Below are 17,717 nucleotides of genomic sequence, written 5' to 3' on the forward strand. Positions count from 1 at the left end.
TCTTTCACATATGCATGCTTATATAGCACACACACACACACACACAAATATATATGATCAGAATCTGTTGGCCCTAGATGGATTTGTCCAATATTATATATTTCTATGGCTAAGACTTTGCTTTGCCAAAAGTTTTACAATTTGTGTTTTGTTTCCTTTCTTCCTTCCTTTGCTTACCTTCTCACCCAGTAGCTAAAAGAAAGGCAAAGACATAAATAGCTAGACACATGCTAAACTTTGTTTCATTCACCAGTGCTCGTGATTTGCAGGTGGCAAAGATCTTTCTAACAAAATGAAAACTTCTCTGTTGCCAGCAGCAGCAGCAGGGAGTGGCCTACTTCAGGCCTGCAAGGAAATAGAGAGCACCCTTTGCTGCAGACCAAGTGGAACAATCAGTGATTCTTTCTCTAACTGAATCCTTGCTGAGAGATCCCTGTAGCTAATGGAGATGCTTCTTAGGGAGTTATTACATCAGATGTATTTGGGATATAGTAGCTCTTGAGCTCTCTAGTCTTCCAGGAGTGTAGTAATACATGGTTGATATGTTATGTTAATTTATTAGGAAGACTAGTTATCATTTCATAAGACTCTATATGAAATTAGATGACACTGTTCTTGATTATATTGCCATATAATCTAGCTCTGGATGTTATTAAGTGGAATCATACATTCTACTCTCAAGCTAGACACGCTTGTTAAATTTCTTCGAACAATTCCTAGGTCTGCATTGCTCTACCTATTAATTTTTGCCTTTTATCTTTAGTGGGAAGCACATGTCATTTGTTCTGTGGCTGGTGAAAATCTATCTCCTTTCTCAAGATCAGCTTGGTAATACATGTCTCCTGTATCTTTTACAAACACTCAACATTCATTTCATATTTGAGTCTCAGTGACCCTTCTTTGTATTTTGTTGAGAACAATGCTTCCTACTGAGGTGTTTCTGAAGAAGAGCAATCAGTAAATGAGCATAAGTATTATGTGGAAAGAAGAGATTGAATCAAATATTACTATGAATTCTGTTTTCTATCCCACTCTTGTGGCATTGCTGATGCATTCTTTATGTCCTCAGAGCCCATGGACTTGTCTAGATCTCACAATTACTGTGCTGTGATATTTGATGGCTAATCCAAAACTTGCCACCACAGTGATGCAATATCCTATTATGTGGACTAAGTAACAAATGATTATTTTCCACAGAATCTTACGACTTACCATTCTTATATGAACAGACAGGAGATTTTGTTTGTCTATGAGCACTTCAGAATGAAAAATGGACCAATAAGAAAGCAATTTATTTTCATAAAGGAGGAATTAGTGAATTAGTAGCTATAGCAAGCAAGCCATCTTTAAAAATTATAATATAAGAGTTAATGTATATGTTCCTTTCTCTTCTGGATTGTGAATACCTCTTATTGGAAATAAATCAAATTGACCATGGTTCTTTCTAATCCCAAATTTCCATAGTACTTGATAACAATTTTGTGAAACACACTTTGTTACCTATTTCTTTTTTTGATAACTAGAATTCACACACATCTTTCCATGATCTTCAGTTAAGTATAACAATCTTTTTTCAAACATAATTGTTCAAGAATTTGTCTTTAAACTAGAACAAACTTAGAAAGCTGATGTTAGTCCTCAGAAAATCATTTGGTTTGATCCATTCTCTTTTGAAATATCATCTCTTCATTTTAAAACATCCCTAGATGTATCCCAATGTAGTACTGTAGTCATTCCTCTGAGTGGCCAAATGGCAAAAGGGAGCTAAGGATCACAAGGAGGTGAGAGATGGTTAAATAATCACAGAGGAAATTAAAATGTGGGCCACTGATACAGTTTCTTTTTCATTTATAGTTTGTGACTTTAGTGCCATGATTGAAATTGTGCAATTGTTCAGCTCTGTGAACTTCAACCTAGTAAGTTTGAAATGAGATCATGTGGCTCACTCACATCCTCTCATACTCTACCCACAATAGAGTATTTTGCATTTTCCTGTGATTGCTTTCCCAATAGGGTATGAGGCTCAAACCAGGCCATGGTATGCATGTCCTCTACTACTGATCTACCTCCTCAGTCCCTAACACATTTCACTTGTGATAACTAGTGGACATGCTACTAGCATCTTGAAGGTACAGGCTAGGGAATGCCCTACTTTATAGTGGGGACCATAAGAGTGGAATGGAGATTAAGAAACCCTGATTATTTGACATTTACATTACTAGTGACGGTCTCAATATTCAACATTCAGTGTCTAGTGCACACGATTTCTATTCAGGTCCTGAAAACTGAAAGGGATCAAGGGTATAGTCATGGCTAATATAAAAAGCATAAAAATAAACAATTGTTTTGAATTGGTTTTGTATTATGGTTGTCTAAGGACAAATAGAAATTCTGTTTTCAACATATAATTTCTTCCTTGTCTTGACTTTTCTCCAGAATGCCTATGATGTTGGTAGCACAACACTGGGAAGAAAAGATAGTAGAACTTATCTCAGCAAGTAACACATTGGGGTGTGTGAGTGGGGGTGTATAATTTCCATTTTGTAGCATTTTATCATGGGATGAATCTTGGGATCATTTAATTGACCTCTTTCGTAGATATGAAATGGTCCTGTGTAGTGTTTAGCTTGATAGAACCACAGCTACTATTGCTGATATTCATATCCCATTCATATATCTATGGACTTAGAAAATCATAAAAGCAACAATTATCATATTTCTAAATGTGTTCTGTAGATGAGCATGATTTACCGTCCCTACCTCCACAAAATTTACTGGGCCTCCAGAGAATCAATATCCATTAAGGAAATACTGAGGCTCATAGAGGATTTAAAATTGAAGAAATAAACATTTAGTGGAAAAGGAGTTTGAAAATCTGGTAATGATATCTATCCTGAGTGAAGTTCTGTAAAATTACAGAGTTAAAACTAAATGAAAAGTTGTAGTCATCTTTCAGTGGTTGGGTATAAATACTGCTAAAACTCAGGATGGTTGCGTTGCCTGGCTATCCTAGTATGAGAAGAGATGGTATCTGTGAGAGAGATAATTATAAAATGAAAGGAGTGATGCTTCAAGGAATCAGCCTGAAAGGATTATTCAACCATTTTCTCTTTTGGGGGGATCCATATCAATAAAGCTTAATAAGAAGGAAGAGCAAAATTACTGCTGACTGTGAACTTAATAATGCCCCACTGGGAGTTCATTAATATCTCTACAGGTACACTGGAGCATTATCTTAATTGCACATGATACTTCCAAAAATTGCCTTTTACAACATTTGTGAAAATTGCCCTCTGGAACAAGTATTCTTACATTTTGTATTGCTTTCCCTGGCTATGAGTCTCCAGGAACAAAGGATCCTTATTCAAATATTCAGAAATAAGATGTTCCCCAGATGACTGACCGTGTCAAAGGTACTGCCCTTACTATGTTAAGAGGAAGGATATACTGTCAGAGAAGAAAGGTCAATGTTACAGAACCAAAATTCAAAACTGCCTCTCCCCATTGTATTTTGGATAAGTGCTACTGTAATTTCCTTGATATAAATACTTTGTAATGTGTTTTGGTAAAATTTAAGTTTGTGCTGGAGTAATGGTGACCATTCCGAATTTCAAACTGTGTACTAATGTAATCAGAAGCACATCTGGACATAAAAGTTCAGCTATTTTAACAGATGTGTTGAGCCTAAGGTAATGTCTGTAAGGGTATGTTTCCAAGCTGAGATCATTTTCCTAGTAGTTGTTGATTATGTAGTAATTGTGCAATAGAGTTATGTCTGAAAGAACTCAGTGTTATCAACACTTACAAAATGGAACTATATTACACACCCATAATATTTGATTTTGTAAATTTTATGCGTGACAGTTATTTCTCTAGAACACAAAATGTATTCCATCTTTGAATTCTTTCTAATTTTGACTCTAGAGTAACAATGTTAACATAAAATAAAGCCATTTAGGTAGAACTGGGGAACCAGACTGTAAATAACATACTTTCTCTTTGTGTGTGATAACCTTGTTTCTTAGATGCTAAAAAGAATGCAGGATAGGCAAAAATGTCAGGGCCCTGCCCAAACAGTTAAATACCAAGTGAGGCTGTGAGGAGTATGTTGTCAGTGACTTGGACCAAAGCTGCTAACTATTGGCAACTTAACTCTTTCTTTCTATTCTGGTCCAAAGATGATGGCTTGTGGCAATTTTACTCCTGCTGATAGCAGCAGGAGATTAAGGGGGAAACAGTTTACATACTTGGGTTCTGTACTTGCTAGTTTTGTATCAACTTGACACAGGCTGGAGTTATCACAAAGAAAGGAGCTTCAGTTGGGGAAATGCCTCCAAGAGATCCTTAGTCTCTTGGAAATGTAAGGCATTTTCTCAACTAGTGATCAGGGGGAGGTCCCGTTGTGGGTGGTGCCATCTCTGGGCTGGTAGTCTTGGTTCTATAAGAGAGCAGGCTGAGCAAGCCAGAGGAATCAAGCCAGTAACTTATTCCATGGCCTCTGCATCAGCTCCTGCTTCCTAACCTGCTTGAGTTCCAGTCCTGACTTCCTTCAGTGATGAACAGCAATCTGGAAGTATAAGCTGAATAAACCCTTTCCCCCCCAATTTGCTTCTTGGTCATGGTGTTTTTTCCAGGAATAGAAACCCTGACTAAGACAGGTTCTTTATTCCTTGACTTAGGCCTCTCCCTGTCCAAAAGAGTCTTGGATTTGCTTAACTCTTAGTGAGTATACTGGCTGGTTTTGTGTCAACTTGATACAAGTTGAAGTTATTACAGAGAAAGGAGCTTCAGTTGAGGAAATGCCTCCATGAGAGCCAGCAGTAAAGCATTTTTTTTTTCAGTTAGTGATCAAGGGGGGGGGGAGGGCTCCTTATGGGTGGTCTATGGGATGGTAGTCTTGGGTTCTATAAGAAAGCAAGCTGAGCAAGTCAGAGGAAGCAATCCAGTAAGAAACATCCCTCTATGGCCTCTGCATCAGCTCCTGCTTCCTGACCTGCTTGAATTCCAGTCCCAACTTCCTTTGTGATGAACAGCAATGGGTGAAGTATAAGCTGAAAAAAAAACTCTTTCCTCCCAAATTTGGTTCTTGGGCATTATGTTTTGTGCAGGAATAGAAACCCTGACTAAGACAGTGAGCCAGAGAGAAAAGAAAAAAGGAAGAATGAAAGAAAGTGAGGTACATACAGAGACATATGCATACTGGCTGAAGCAGAGAAGGGCTAAATCAATACTTTATTTTTGTTTTTATTTTTTATACCTTCTCAGAATAATTTATCACATAGGTTTCTAAGCACTTTTACAATCCAAACGTTCATAGTAAGTTTAAGGCAAGAGTTCATGTCATAGATCTATAAGGCTTAAGGAGTTCCAGCAAAAATTTTTACATGGCTTTTCATAAAACTAGTACCATACTAAACACTCATTATCTGTTACTAGCTCCATAAGTTCTTTAGAAGTTTACAGTGATAATTTTTACGTTATAAGTTAGTATGGTTTTGTCAAGAGAGAGATCATCTGATCTGCCTTGTGTCATATTATTGTGAAGACGTGTAGTTATACTTGTCCATCATGAATTTGCTGTCTTTGCACTTACATTACCCATTCCCAGTTTATGACCTTTAGTTACCAGACAGTGGCCTCAATCCTAGCCTACAAGAAATGATTTACTTGTTAATAAATTTGTTCCAAACCCACTTCCTTTTATTAAAGCAATTAGCCCACGACACCTGAAGGTTTACAGAGTTATAGTTGCATCTTTTTATTCTATAGGGTGCTTGAGGTTACTTGTATAAATTTAGGAGTTCTATAAAATCATAATCAAGTATTATGATATTATCACTTCATATACACAACGTTACTGCATGAAAGTACATTTTCATATTGATTCTGCAGATTTGCCTAATATGGTGGGCTGATGCCCAGGAATCTTAGATTATGTAATACTGGCAGGAAAAGGTACATCAGCAGTGAGAAGCAATCCTGGAATGAAGTCTCTGAGGGTCCTGAATCTCAGAACATACCCTTCACAGCCATGCAAAATTGTGGGTCATCTCCAGAAAAGTTACTTTCTAGTCATAACATTTCCTAGATGGCTTCTAACAGTAAACCTATCTAAAAACAGAAACAATGAAACAATAGACTGAGAGGAGATAGGGGCAACCAGCAGGCACCAAAGCCCATGTTTGCTCTTCATATGTAAGACAAAGACTTGAGTGAGAACCAGAGCAAGGAGGCTATTAAATATCTCATTTCATCTCTTTTTTCCTTAACTTAATTTGCAAGCCAGTTTTCTTTGTTTTATATTATGATGAGAAGGAAACATGTCTCAAGGAAAGTCTCCATGATGAAGTAAGAGAGATAAGTATTTTTTCTTGTCCTTGTCACTTGCCTGCACTTGGGAGAGCAGTAACTCCTGCTTCTTTGCAACCCACTGGTCACAGGAACCAGGTACATGAAGAACATACCAATGGATAGTGTTCTCTCAACATTTTCCTGTCAATTTATTATCTATCTAATTCATTCAAGAAAGACTCAACCTGTTCCAATTCTCTCCCAGTAGAATGCTGTCTAGTGATAAAGGGATGACAAGAGGGATCTTGCCCTCCATGAGGTTAAGTATTCTGAAGAAAGGAAGAATAATAAACAGACTGTAATGCACATAATTGTTTGATTACAATTGTGAAACAGTTCCAGGGATTTATATATATATATATATATATATATATATATAACCAATTAACCTTCCAATAAGTTATTTTTTCACAGAGCAAATAATGAAACGTGGGCATGATTTTAATGCACCTCCTAGTGGTGATGTGACACTAATTGGAGTTCCTTTATCTTTACATTATTATTCAATATCAAAATAATTCAAGTTCTCCAATCACTTGTATTTATGAGCTATGAGTACTGGTGTTCTAAAAATGTTCACTAATGCACCTATGTTGTGTTATTTCAGTTTTCAATTTTAAGTCTGGAGAAATTGCTTAGCATGTACGTGCCCAGCTTCTTAGAGAAGAAAACGGTTTAGTTCTTAGACCACACATAGTGACTGACAACGTTCCTTCACTCTAAATCCTGAGTTTTAGGGATCTGATACCCACTGTTAGCACCAAGCACACCTATGATGCATATATATGAGCATACAATCTCCACACACACACACACACATAGAATCATACATGTGTGCAGGCAAAACACACTTGCAACTAAAATAAAAGAAATAAATTTCCCTGATGACTAAGGATGTTGAACATTTCTTTAGGTGCTTCTCAACCATTCGATATTCCTCAGTTGAAAATTCTTTGTTTAGCTCTATACCCCATTTTTAATAGGGTTATTTGATTTTCTGAAGTCTAACTTCTTTTTTCTTTGTATATATTGAATATTAGTCCTCTATCAAATATAGGATTGGTAAAGATCTTTGCCCAATCTGTTGGTTGCTATTTTGTCCTATTGACAGTGTCCTTTGCCTTATATGAGCTTTGCAATTTTATGAGGTCCCATTTGTCAATTCTTGATCTTAGAACATAAGCCACGGTGTTCTGTTCAGAAAAAATTTCCCCGTGCCCAAGTTTTCAAGGCTCTTTTCCACTTGCTGTTCTATAAGTTTCAGTGTATCTGGTTTTATGTAGAGGTTCTTGATCCACTTGGACTTGAGCTTTGTACAAGAGATAACAATGGTTCCATTTGCATTCTTCTATATGCTGACCTCCAGTAGAACAAGCACCATTTGTTGAAAATGCTATCTTTTTTCCACTGGATGATTTTAGCTCTTTTGTCGAATATCAAATTTTCATAGGTTTGTGTGTCCATTTCTGGGTCTTTAATTCTATTCCACTAGTCTCCCTGCCTGTCTCTGTACCAATATCATACAGGTTTTGTTGTTGTTGTTATTGTTTTATTACTGGTGGTCTGTAATACAGCTTGACAACTCTGAGATTCTACTTCACATCAGTCAGAATGGCTAAGATAAAAAACTCAAGTGGCAGCAGATGCTGGCGAGTATATGGAGAAAGAGAAACACTCCTCCATTGTTAGTGGGATTGCAAGCTGGTACAACTACTATGAAAATCAGTCTGCATTTCCTCAGAAAATTGTATATAGCATTACTTGAGGACCCAGATATACCATTCCTGGGCATATACCCAAAAGATGCCCCAACATATAACAAGGACACATGCTCCAATGGGATAAGAGACCCATGGTCCTGTGAAGGCTTGAAGCCTCACTGTAGGGCAATGTGATGTCAGGGAGGTGGGAGTGGGGTCTATGAGGGTACACCCTCATAGAAGCAGGAGAACAGGGGATGGTATAGGGGTTCCTTGTGGGGGGAATTGAGAAAGGGGTTAACACTTGAAATGTAAATTAAATATCTGATAACAAAGTAAAAGGGACATGAAATAATGAGAGAGAGAGAGAGAGAGAGAGAGAGAGAGAGAGAGAGAGAGAGAGAGAGAGAGAGCACAATAGGATCAGACATATTGCTCAGCAATTAGGAACACATACATCCCTTTCAAAAGATCTGAGCTCTATTTTTCAAGTGCCAGTGTAAAGTAGCTCAGAACCACCTGTATCTTCAGCTCCAGATCTGATGACCTCTTGAGAACTCACTGGTCACCTGCACACTGAAATGATCATTTCCACACACAGTCAAACACATTTATACATAATTTTCCAAAAAAAGAATTAAGAAAATGAAAGCAGTACATTATAATGTAACTTGCTTTCATGGAACTCCCAGGAAAACAAACTGAAAACTATTCAAATTGATAACAGTTTCAACAAAGATACAAGCAAATAAGCAAAATTAATATATTCAAGCAAGATAGAGAAGAATATTAATTTTACCTTATACATGCTGCAATGAAAATAAAAATTATCTTGAAAGAAAGTCAATAAGCAGTATGCCAAGCCTACATGGAGAAAATTATATGACTTTACTAAGAGTAAATAATGGAAGTGAATGAATATTTTACAATATATTTTTATTCTTTGAAAATCAAAATGGTTGTGTAACATTTTTTAAATTAAATTTAACATATCATCTTCCTAACGTCTCCCATTTCCATCCTCCATATCTCTATCTCACCTCAACTTTATGTTTTGCCTTTTTATAGTATACTAACTACAGTGTTTTTCATACATTGCTTATGCCTGTTTTACCATATACCTAGAGCTTGATTGACCTCCTAGAGATCATAGGATAAAACTGACTTTTTCCCAAAAGACATCAATTGTGAATAGCTCTTCAACCAGGGGTAGGAACTTCTAAGTTCTTTCCCCTTCCAGTTTGGAATTTTGACTGGCTTGATCTCATGAAAGTCTGTGCAGACAACAACAGTTTATGAGTGCAGGTATCCTGTCATATCCAAAAGGAATCATTCTAGTATGGTCCTCCATGACCTAATGGTCTTATCAACTTCGTCATCTTCTTCTACAATAATCCATGTGTTTTAAAAGGATGCACATTATATTTCTAAGAAGGCTCCTTTTATATCTGAGCACTAAATGGACACTTACTATCTGCAATTTGATCATCTGTGAGCTTATGCAAAAAAAAAAAACCTTCTCTGAAGAACTGTGAGAGCTACAAGAATCTATGAATAGAAAGATATGAATTTTGAAGACACTCTGATACTATGCTTCCTTAATAATATATTAATATTCCTAAAATAAACATAGTAAGTTCCCCCCTGGAGCCTGTGGGCTCATGAATAATGGACTTGTGTCCAGATGTACAAAGCACAACTTTCCAGAGAAAGTAAATGTCTCTGTCTTAAAATCCTTGATTCTGTTGCATCCATGGGCACATCTTGGTCTTGTTACATCAGTCCTTGCAACTCACAGTAGGTGGTTCAGGCTCTTGATGAGTTTGTTCCCTTAGCAGCCTGACTAGTGTCTTCTTGCATCCTGAAACTTAGGTCTCAGTTAATATTTTGAGTCAGGACCAACTTGATTTTCCCATGTGCTATGAACAAAGAGTGTAACATTCATTACAAAGGTCTTAGCATTAGATTCATTTGGGCCACTAGAAACAAAGACAATAGGCTCCATTGTTTAGAAGATTTCTGGTCATGTCTATCATCTCAAGTGAAGTTTCTTAGTTACTTTTCTATTGCCATGACCATAAAAAAGCTAAACAAACAAATGAAAACACTGAAAACCAAAAAACAAGAACAGTAACAACAACAACTACAACAGCAACAACAAACAACTTGGAGAAGAAGGTGTTTTTTTAATAGGGGCTTAGAGTTTCAGAGGATGAGTCCATGACCAGAATTGCAGGCAGGTTGGCAATGTTTCTCCAGCAGAAGTAGAAAGCTCACATCTGATCGACATATATATATAGCAGAGAAAGCTAACTGAGAATGACATGGGGTTTTCAAACCTTAAGGCCAACCCATCCCTAGTGACATGTTTCCTTCAATAAGACTATATCTTCTAATCCTCTCCAAACAGTTCCATAAACTGGAGATCAAGTATTCAAATGTATGAACTTATTGGGGCCATTCTCATTCAAACAACCACATGGAGGTACCCCATATCTGGCACTTAGCTCTCTAATTGTCAATTAATGGCTTCTGAGAGAAACATTATATCTTGTTTATGGTAACTCCAATTCAACTATTTTATATGAAAAATATATCTAGTGAATTTGAATTAAAATAATAATATTTACTTTTCCACAAATGAAGACCCGGTGTTGTAAAATCTAATTTCTACCATAATATATTACTATAATACAATTCTCATTAAATCTTAATGAATACTTTTGGTAATTTTTTTTAACAAGTTCTTCTAAAATTCATATCCCAAACTAAAAATATATGATTATTAAGGTTTTTTTTCTAGATCAGTTTAAAGAAGGAACACACAAGAATTAATACAGTTTTAACACACTCCAAGCTCATAAAAACTAACATAGTTAAGTATTGACCCAGGACTTGAAAGCTAAAAATATGATGTAAAAGTCATATCCAAATATCAAATGATTACTTCAGAATTTAATATATATGGATCAGTGAAATGGCTCATAGGGATGAGTCTTGACACTCAAGCCTGCTGATATGAATTCAATTTCCAGAGCCCGTGTAAAAAGGCTGAAGCAGACTACCTGTTTCACACAGTTGACTTCTGATCTCCACATATGTACTCTGGCACATGTTCCCATCTCTGCTTCCCAGTAGTACTAAATTAAAAAGAAGAATCTAGTGTATAAGAAGAAATCGTCTTCCCTGCAAGAAAAACATGATTAATTGTTTAATGAGAGGTATTAGGACAGCAAGTGAACCATTTGAGAGCTTGTTCTACCTCATTGATCAACCTGAAATAACATTAAGAGATTTCACCCAAAACCATGAATGTTCTGTCACTTTGAAGGCACATCCTTGAACATTTCTAGTGAAACCTGATAGATGAGCACAATGATCCATTCACCTCTGACGACTTGATTTTGGGTTTGAATGATAGTGAAGATTTAAGTATTTAGTAATATGAGGGGAGGATAATGTACAGATAATTATGAGAGCTCTCTCTCTCTCTCTCTCTCTCTCACACACACACACACACACACACAGACACACACACACACAGACATACACAGACACACACAGACACACAAAGAGAAATAAAAGAGAGAAAGAGGAAGAGGGAGGGAGAGGAAAATGCAAGGTAAGGAAGAGTAAAATTAAATATATATTTCTGTTATATATGTATATATTCAAGTGGAAAGACAAACATACTAAAGAGACTTAACACATTACTAGAGAGCCATGGATTAAATATATCTGGTGGTTTTAGGTGTAATTCTTTGCACTTAATCAATAATATATCATTGATTTACTATGACAAAGCAAAAACTCATCCCAAATTTCATTCCATGCAAAGTAGGTGGTGGTCAATTCTTATTCTATTTTATTATTCTTCAGTGATACACACATCTTTATCAGCAGAAAAGAATAAATAATACAGTAAGATGAATTTTTAGTTCTGTGGTTAAACATTAAAAGTATTCTCAAAACAATGACTTCATAAGCTTGAAAATCTGCTGGAAAGCAAGAAGCTGAGCATGAGGCCTCATCATTGTGTAAATATGCAGGGCCATGTATCACAGGTTATAGAAATTCCTCTGTCCATTCATCTCTATTACCAGGAGGGTTATCTCTATGCAATTCATTTTTATCTCAGATGTGAAATCCATTTGATCTTTAATTCCCTGTCCCAAGATCATTATATGTCTGGTGTTGACATAAGTAAAATAGTAAAGAGGAGGTGTTCATGGGTCTGAATTGAAACTTAGGTCTTAATCTAGGGGTTATTTCTTATGTACCTGAAATAGGTGGACCTAAGAAAGCAATGGTTTTCAAAAAATAGGTGGTAATGAGGAAAGGAGTCTCTTTCACCGAGATTTTCATAACTGTAATTGGTACATAATACGGAGAATGCTTTTCCTTTGTGTTATTTTATAATTGTGATGTTTCTCGGCATTTATGTAATTGAAAAGTTGATAGAAGACTAGGTTTATCTTTACTAACACTCTTTCAGAACTGGGGAGAGATATGGGCATCAAGCTACAATATCTGTGCATCATCATAAGACTTATACATTTCATCAAATCAAAGTTAATGGAAATGTCTTAATCTTCTTGTCTTATATTTTTTAAATTTCTTGTTAGGAAAATCCTGTCAAGTCCAACATCCCTCATGTCCTATTTCTCCCTAAAGTTCTATAAATGAATATTTTCCTTTCCTCAATAGTTAAAGTTTCCAAACTACAAGCACATATATAGCCCAGACTGTTAATGTGTTTGTATGCATCCCATCAATGTGTTTAAATAATTTGCTTGAACAGTTGTTTCAGAATGAGCTGCAAACTGACTTTCAGTGGTGACAGTCATTGCTGGGGGTAGAAATCCATTTATACTCTGATCATCTACTGGCCTTGCTTTTTATGCTTATTACTAAATAATTTACAAAATTTTTGTGAACTTTCATAATTAAGAGTTCAGTTGTTCTCACAGCACATTTTCAGGCTTGAGTAGGAATATTAATTCTAGAACTTTGTATTCCGAGGTCATGGTTGAATTTTGCAGCTCAGTGACAACTACTATTTGTGTAAAATAAAAGTTAATAAAAATATAGTATAATCTACATAGTATAATCTAGTATATTGTAGTGTAGAACACTTCATAGTGAGTGGATGAGGAATTGCCTATGAAACTATTAGAACATTGTATATATATTATAACGAGTTTATCATATAAAAGATGTTGCTTTTAAGACTGTCATCATTGGAATACATGCAAAACTGTTAACTTGGCTTACAACACAGAGGAGAAAGCTAACCTATGCTGTAGAGAATTTAGGAAATTATATCCGTCCTTTAATAGTTTGCACTGATACAAACACTCTTTGGAGAGTAAAGTTTGAATTGGAACTAGAGCTCTGGAGAGGATTAGAATCTATCATGGTGGAAAGTCCAAGAGGCCAGCTAGGCAGTAGGCAGAGGAAAGAGTATGTAGGTTCAGGTTATAAAAGTTCAAATCCCACCTCTACTGATACTGTCCCTCCCTCAAGGATCAATGCCCTAAACATTCCAGAACCTTCCCAAACTGTGGCACTGACTGGAGACTAAGTACTAAAAATGTATGAGCCTATGTAAGATGTGTCACACTCACACCAACACAAAAAGTCAAATGTGGAGAATAGATTGCTTTAATTAGGGAGATATATTACTCTGTATTTTCATAATTATTCCTGAGGAAATGAAATGCTCACTCTGTCCTGGTATCATGTTGAACAATGCACATTTCTGCCTTGTGAAAGCAGTTGGTGCAACTAAATCATTGAGGTACAGGTACTAATTAACAAATGACTCAAGCTCTAAAGCCAGTACTTGGTACTCCAACTTTATTCCACTTTACCCCTAGTACCTCTTGAAAGCCCTGTTATTCAATTATTCAGGTGAAGACCTCAACAGAAGACTCTGAGGTTTCCTAAAACTGGTGTGTGCTTTGAATTTGGGTCAGAGAGTCTTCTTGCCAATGGCTAAGGTGCACACCTGCAGCATGGGTAGGGAAGCAGAGAACATCTGACTTCTTTCTGGCTGTATGAGGCTAATGTATAATTTGAAAGGTTGCTGTGGTGCTGATCTATATAACAGTAATGACTATGCTTCAACAGAAGAAAAATAAGACGGAAAACCAGCAACAATCAAATCAAATAGAATTTTCTGGTCTTTGAAAATCCAAGTGAATTTGGCTTTGTCATGTTTGTGCCAAAATAGATGGAGTATTGGTTCAATTTGCACAAAAATCAAGGATTATATTTGAGAAAATAACATGATAAAGAAATTTTCAAACAAAATCTTGTAACTTTCTTATTACTGAACATAACTACTTATACTAAAATCATAGGTTATTTCTAGAAAATACTACTGTCCAGAAATCAGAGAAATAGTTGGGTGAAGTACACTGTAGAGGTTAACTAACTCAGGGATCTGGATGTCAGGTTCCAAGCCATGCTTGTAATCAGTAGTGGATTTGTAGTTTCCTTAGAGTGTTTGAGTGTGAGTGTGTGTGTGTGTGTGTGTGTGTGTGTGTGTGTGTGTGTGTATCATACATGTAACATAATATATATGTTACAGATTCTCAACTTCATTTATCTCAGTATCAATTCTTCTGAATCATCCACATAGCTAAATTTCAAGTAATTCCAAGACATTCAATCCACACCAGGAAAGAGAAGAGGAGTAATTTGATATTTAACTTCCTCCATGGTTCCCTAGTTTGGTCCTCATAGGTATAAGCTCTAGAGCTCCTTAATACAATGAAATATACTAATCTCAGATAAGAGTAACATATGCTAATGAGGAAATAAGGGAATGTTTAGTACTTGTGCACTGCACACAACAGGACTGAAAGCTGTCTTCCAGCACCTAAAGAAAATGTGTGCAGCATTGAAGAAGACTTTGCAAAGTGTAAGAACCTCTGAAGCAGTGATTCTCAACCTTCCTAATGCTGTGGCCCTTTAGTACATTTCCTCCTGTTATGGTGACCTCCAGCCATAAAAGTATTTTCTTGCTATTTCATAATTACAGCTTTGCTAGCCTTATGAATTATAATGCAAATATGTGATATCCAGAATATCTGATATGTGACCCAGCAGAAGGTCATGACCCACAGGTTGAGAAGGCTAATACTGGGAACCACCCTTCTCTAGGTTAAGTGTGCTACAAAGCACCCTTATATCAAGGTGTCCATTGGCAAATGAATCACTACAAGGAAATCACTTTGATGTGTCCTTGAAGGTCCTCAGGTCTCTCTGCTAACAACTCCTGATGTCCCTGAGGAACCATAACCTCTGTTGACTACTCTGGTTTCTAGATACAAGGCAGTTAGGCTGCATTGATTTTATATCAGTTACGACATTTCCTGGACTAGTTATGAAGCCTCCACACTTATATAGTCCTGATGTTTACCATAACCTTCCCCTGCTATACCCATTCTTATTTCTTAAAGAGAGATAATAGAAGAAGATGACACAAAAGAAAATGCCTTTCTGTGTGGATGTAGGTGCTATGTATTTGTAGGGAAATCACTGGGCAGAAATTCCATCCCCTGTGTGCTGCTCCAGCCCTGTCTTTTGAGTGGCTAATCCTACGTGGGACTTTTCCCCACGCTCCTGGTGTGCTCTCACATGGTGTTTTCTTGTCATTTCAGATCCCTCAGATTAGTTATGCATCCACGGCTCCTGAACTCAGTGATGACCGTCGCTATGACTTCTTCTCTCGAGTGGTCCCACCTGATTCCTTCCAAGCCCAGGCTATGGTAGACATTGTAAAGGCATTGGGATGGAATTATGTATCTACTCTTGCATCTGAAGGAAGCTATGGAGAGAAAGGTGTGGAGTCCTTCACACAAATTTCCAAAGAAGCAGGTAGGAAGTGATTGTATTTTCAATATTACCTTCTTAATCAAACAAACATAACAAAAACAAAAAACCTGTGCCATGCAGAGTTTTCTTGATAAAATGTTAAGTGAATAGTAAACATAATCACCACTATAACCTTGATCTCAAATTCTCTATGTCCTCTGACAGTATTTTTAGGTTTTCATCTACAACATGTCATTTTGGGAGACATTTTTGAAGGTTTGAAACTACCAGCCCGTGGTACAAAGAGATAAATAGAATAAACACTACAATGGGTACCTAGCTTCTGCCTAAGAGATATAGAACAGAACATTAATTGGATCATAGATATGGAGAAACTGCAACTGCCTTTGTCCATCCATAATGTGTTACCTCTCGGTACCTCACCTAAGTGGGGAGGACTGTTTAGAATTATATGAACATCACTACAGGTCCACCGTGATTTTGTTTTTGTTTGTTTGTTTTGTTTTTCCTTGATTTATTTATTTGTTCACTTTACATCCTGTTCACAGACCCCTTTCTCCTTTCTGTCACTGAGGCCAGACAATGGGGTGCAGCTAGGGGAAAGGGATCCAAGGCAGTATCATAGTCAGCCCCCAACTCCACTTGGAGATTATGCTGCACATCTGCTACATATGTGTAGGGGGCCTATGTTCAGGGTCTACATGTTATTTGGTGTTGGTTCATTATCTTTTCAGTATCCAATGGGTACAAATGATCTGACTCTGTAGATATTCTTGTGGGGTCCTTAAGCCCTCTGGCTCCCCCCAATCCTACCTTCCACTCTTCCATATGACTTCCCGAGCTCAGCCTAGTATTTGCCTGTGGATGTCTGTATCTGTTTCTATGTGCTTCTGGAAGAAGCCTTACAGAAGACGGTTAAGCTCCTGTATGCAAGAATAGCAGAATATCATTAATATTGTCAGGGATTGTCTCTCTCCCATACGATGGGTGTCAAGTTGAACAGTCATTGGCTGTCCATCCTCTCCATCTCTGCTTCATCTTTTTCCCTGCCTATCTTGTAGAGCAGAAATATTGGGGGTATACGTTTTTGTGAGTAGGTTGATATCCGACTCTCTTGAATGAAAGTCCTGCTTGGCTATAGGAGGTGGCCACTTCAGGTTCCTTAGCCACAGGTCACTGCTATAGATATTCCAGATATTCCAGAGCCTCCCAATCCCAAGTCTTAAGCCTGTCTCAGAGATGTTCATCTCACCAATTTACTTTCTTTCCTCAGCCCTCTTGCCCTGCCCATCTGATCTCTACCCATTTCCCTTCCCACTACCTCACCCCCCCAGTTCCCACCCTCCTGATTTTTATTTTATTTCTCCTTCTGAGTGCAATTCAAGCATCTTCCCTTGGGTGCTGCTTATTACTTAGTTTCTTGAGTCTGTGGATTGTAGTATGAATAGCTCTATGTCAAGATCCAGCTATACAACTCCTGGGCATATGCTCAAAATATGTTCCACTGTACCACAAGGACACTTGCTCAACTATGCTCATAGCTGCTTTATTTATAATAGCCAGATTTTTGGAACAACCTATGTGTCCCTCAACCAATAAGTGGATGAAGTGCATTTATACAATGTACTAAAGAACATGCAGTACATATATACAATGGAATACTACTTAACTATTAAAAATAAAGCAAGCAAGTTGCAGGCAAACAGGTAGAACTTGAAAATATCATTCCTAGGCAAATGGATGGACCTGGAGGGCATCATCCTGAGTGAGGTAACCCAATCACAAAGGAACTCACACAATATGTACTCACTGATAAGTGGA

The 17,717-nt window shown here is 37.0% G+C and overlaps 1 protein-coding gene across 6 annotated transcripts in view; it reads left to right on the forward strand.

The window, feature by feature from the left end:
• Positions 1 to 17,717, forward strand: part of Grm7 (glutamate metabotropic receptor 7) — an 867,793-nt gene that overhangs the window by 260,397 nt on the left and 589,679 nt on the right. For 5 of the 6 annotated variants that reach the window (XM_021164768.2, XM_021164769.2, XM_029478551.1 and 2 more), the window contains exon 2: positions 15,722 to 15,938. In XM_021164768.2, coding sequence (XP_021020427.1) covers positions 15,722 to 15,938 — 217 coding nt within the window. Of the gene's footprint in view, positions 1 to 782; positions 829 to 15,721; positions 15,939 to 17,717 lie in introns of those variants that run through there. The other variant, XM_029478554.1, reaches the window with a different exon arrangement.

The sequence above is a fragment of the Mus caroli genome, chromosome 6, assembly GCF_900094665.2.
Source record: "Mus caroli chromosome 6, CAROLI_EIJ_v1.1, whole genome shotgun sequence".
NCBI lineage: Eukaryota > Metazoa > Chordata > Mammalia > Rodentia > Muridae > Mus > Mus caroli.